At 69.1% G+C, this 2,957-nt stretch overlaps 1 protein-coding gene across 1 annotated transcript; it reads right to left on the reverse strand.

Moving 5' to 3' along the window:
- Nucleotides 1–7: 7 nt before the first annotated feature.
- Nucleotides 8–2,237, reverse strand: OSBPL7 (oxysterol binding protein like 7; the record flags this gene model as incomplete). Its single annotated transcript, XM_019474242.1, has 10 exons — nt 2,145–2,237; nt 1,789–1,911; nt 1,575–1,628; nt 1,341–1,454; nt 1,134–1,253; nt 921–1,041; nt 731–834; nt 538–630; nt 303–432; nt 8–27 (listed from the first exon to the last, which is right to left on the reverse strand). Coding segments are annotated over exons 1-10 (972 nt in total), but the record flags the coding sequence as incomplete, so codon positions are not given.
- Between the last annotated feature and the right edge of the window lie 720 nt (nt 2,238–2,957).

The raw sequence follows: 2,957 nt of genomic DNA on the forward strand, positions 1-2,957 counted from the left end.
TCCCCACGCTGCTGAGCGAGCCATGCACTGCCAGGAGACATGGGCAGTTGGTCAGGCTGCGGCACGGCACCCCGGCACCCGCCCTGCCACCGCCGGGACCCCTGGTGGGGCTCAGCCACCCCCCCCATCCCACCTTTCTGGGCCAGGACCCAGAAGCTCCTCTGCAGCTGGCTGTACTCGGGGGGGAGGCTGAAGGGCAGCTGGCTCTGGGACGGCTCCAGGTAGCGTGAGAGGTTGGGGACAGAACCGTGCAGGCGGCCCACCTGGGGGGGGGTGGGGCTCAGCCACCCCCCCCATCCCACCTTTCTGGGCCAGGACCCAGAAGCTCCTCTGCAGCTGGCTGTACTCAGGGGGGAGGCTGAAGGGCAGCTGGCTCTGGGACGGCTCCAGGTAGCGTGAGAGGTTGGGGACAGAACCGTGCAGGCGGCCCACCTGGGGGGGGACACAGGGGTCACCGGGGCCCTGGGGGGCTCTGTCCCCAGGCAGCGGCTCGGCCGGCAGCAGGCAGAGCTCGGCAGGATGCCCGCTCCCCCTCACCCTGCCGATGGTGTCGTCCTTGGCGAAGCTCTGGGTGCACCAGATCTTGGTGGTCCTCCTGCCCTTCTTGGGCCTCTCTGCGGTGGCCGAGGGCTGTGAGTGAGAGGAGGGGGCTGGAGCTGGACCCTCCTCGGGAAGGGGGGCTGCCACACCGGGCAATGTTCAGCCCCATGCCCGCCGCTGCCCCGCTCACCTGGCTGCCGGAGATGAGGGGGGCCGAGGGGATGCGGTGCAGGGCCTCCAGGCTCTGCAGCATGCCAGTCAGCTCCTGCAGCTTCACCTGGCACTCCAACAGCTCTGCGATGGGCACAAAGCGAGCCCAGTCACAGATGGGGGACAGGGCATCCCCCCTCATCCTGTGCATCCCCTCCCGCTCTGCTCACCGGCCGAGCAGCGCTCCAGCCCCTCGCTGTCCTTCAGCCAGGCGTTCACCTTGTCCCGGGAGCTGGCGAGGGTGGAGAGGGCAGGGGCACTGCCCGAGGGCAGGATCCGCGTCCATGGGCCCTGCAGCAGGGGAGAAGGGGCACCGCCAGGCTGCTGTCGGGAGCCCCGCGCCTGGACACTGCCTCGCATCGCCACCCCGAGGTGCCACCCACCTGTGCGTTGGTGGGGGTCCTCCCCGCGGGACCCCCCCTGGGGCAGAGCTCGGGCCTCTCGCCCTGGTGATGGGAGCAGAGGCTGCTCACCCAGCTAGTGAAGAGCTCCTTGGACTTGATCTGTGTGACAGGGGCAAGTTGGGGTGGGGGGGACCCGGGTGGGAGTCACCCAATGCCCCCAGCCCCGGCTCCAGCCCCCACCAGCACCTTGAGATGGTAGATGTTCTCCTCCGTGTCCAGGTCGACCCGCTGCGCCTTCTTGTTGATGGACATGACAGACTGACGGACATCGATGGCTCCGTGCAGTTTGCCCTTGAGGACCTGGGGGAGCCCGGGGACACCTGTCAGGGGGAAGACCCCCTTCCTCACAGGGGCCATGGGGTCTCCCCCACCCCGAGCCCTCAGGGAGGCTGCACAGACGCAGCCCAGCCCCACACTCACGTCCTGGCGTGTGGTGGCGTATTTCAGGATGCCGTTTTCCAGCACAAAGTACCTCTGGGGACAGAGAGGGACGATTGTTACAGGGCGGGGCGAGTAGAGACTGGTCCCTGCAGCCCCCCATCCAGGGGTCCAAATCGCCCCAGGGATGGGGACGGCGCCCAGGACCGACCGGGTGGCCAGGGGACGGCTCCCGGTGCCAGCTCTCCCCCGTTACCTTGTGCCAGCCCTTCAGGGGCCATTTCCTCTTCTTGAGCAGGTACCCCTCGTGCCGCTGCGGCTCCTGGCCCGGGCTGCCCCGCGCACATGGCTCCTCCACCACCTCCCAGCTCTCCGAGCCCTGCCGGGAATGGGGATCAGCGTGGGGGTCCCTTGGCACCAGGAGCAGCCAGGGTGCTCCCCACCTTGTCCCCAGGCAGGGACACTTGGTACTCCCCAGGGGACGGTGCATCTCTGTATCCCCCTTCTTAAAGTGGGGGGAAGCCCCCTGAGGGCCCATGGCACCCCCGGTCCAGCCTGGGTGCATCACTGGGATCCTGCTGAGCCCCCCCCCCCAGCCCAGAGACCCCCGACCTGCTGAATGCTGCTGTGCTTGGAAGACACGGTGCTGTTGGAGCGTGACAGGGCCCTTTTCGGAGAGGACAGGTCCTTCTCGTGGCTGCCCATGGCCGGTGAGCGGCGGGGGATGGGGGGACCAGGCCAAGCTCCCCCTCCCATCCGCACTGTGGGGCTGGTGGACCGAGCTCAGCCGTCACGGCCCGGGCGGTGGGAGCCACTGCAAGGAGGGGATGGCACGTCAGGGAGCCCAGGGAGGGCATCTCCCACCCTGCCAGCGGTTTTCGTGCCCTGCCAGACACCCTCATCCCTTCCCTCGCGGGGACAAGAGGTGGGGGGGGGATCCTCCTGCCCCCCGGGAGCGGGAAGCCTCGCACGTGACTGCGGCTGGGACCCAGAAGCTTCTGCGCGTGATGGAGCCTTCGACCCACCCAGCCTTACCTCGCCTCCGCTGCCCGGCCCTCGCCCGCCCGGTGGGTCCAGAGTCCGGCCCTGCTGCCCCGTGGACTGGGTCCCACAGGGCACCCCTGCGGCGGGCACAGCCGGGAGGGCAACCCGGGGAACAGAGACCGGGATCAGCCCCGGTCTGTCCCGACACCCCCGAGCCAGGACACGCCCCCCAAAAACCCCGATCTAGCCACGCTCCCTCCCGGCAGGGCGTTCCCTTTGCCCTTCTCAAATACAGGAAGGGGAAACTGAGGCACGGGGAAGCTTCCCCCTCCCCTTGCCAGCCCCCCTCCGGCGCTGCCCTTGCCAGGGTACCCAGGCGTCCCAGCTGCAGTTGTAGCGCCAAGTCCCGGGATAACCCTGGGATGGCGGCCAAGACGCGGC

Source organism: Aptenodytes forsteri, unplaced genomic scaffold, assembly GCF_000699145.1.
Source record: "Aptenodytes forsteri isolate BGI_AS27 unplaced genomic scaffold, ASM69914v1 Scaffold25, whole genome shotgun sequence".
In the NCBI taxonomy this organism is placed as follows: Eukaryota; Metazoa; Chordata; class Aves; order Sphenisciformes; family Spheniscidae; genus Aptenodytes; species Aptenodytes forsteri.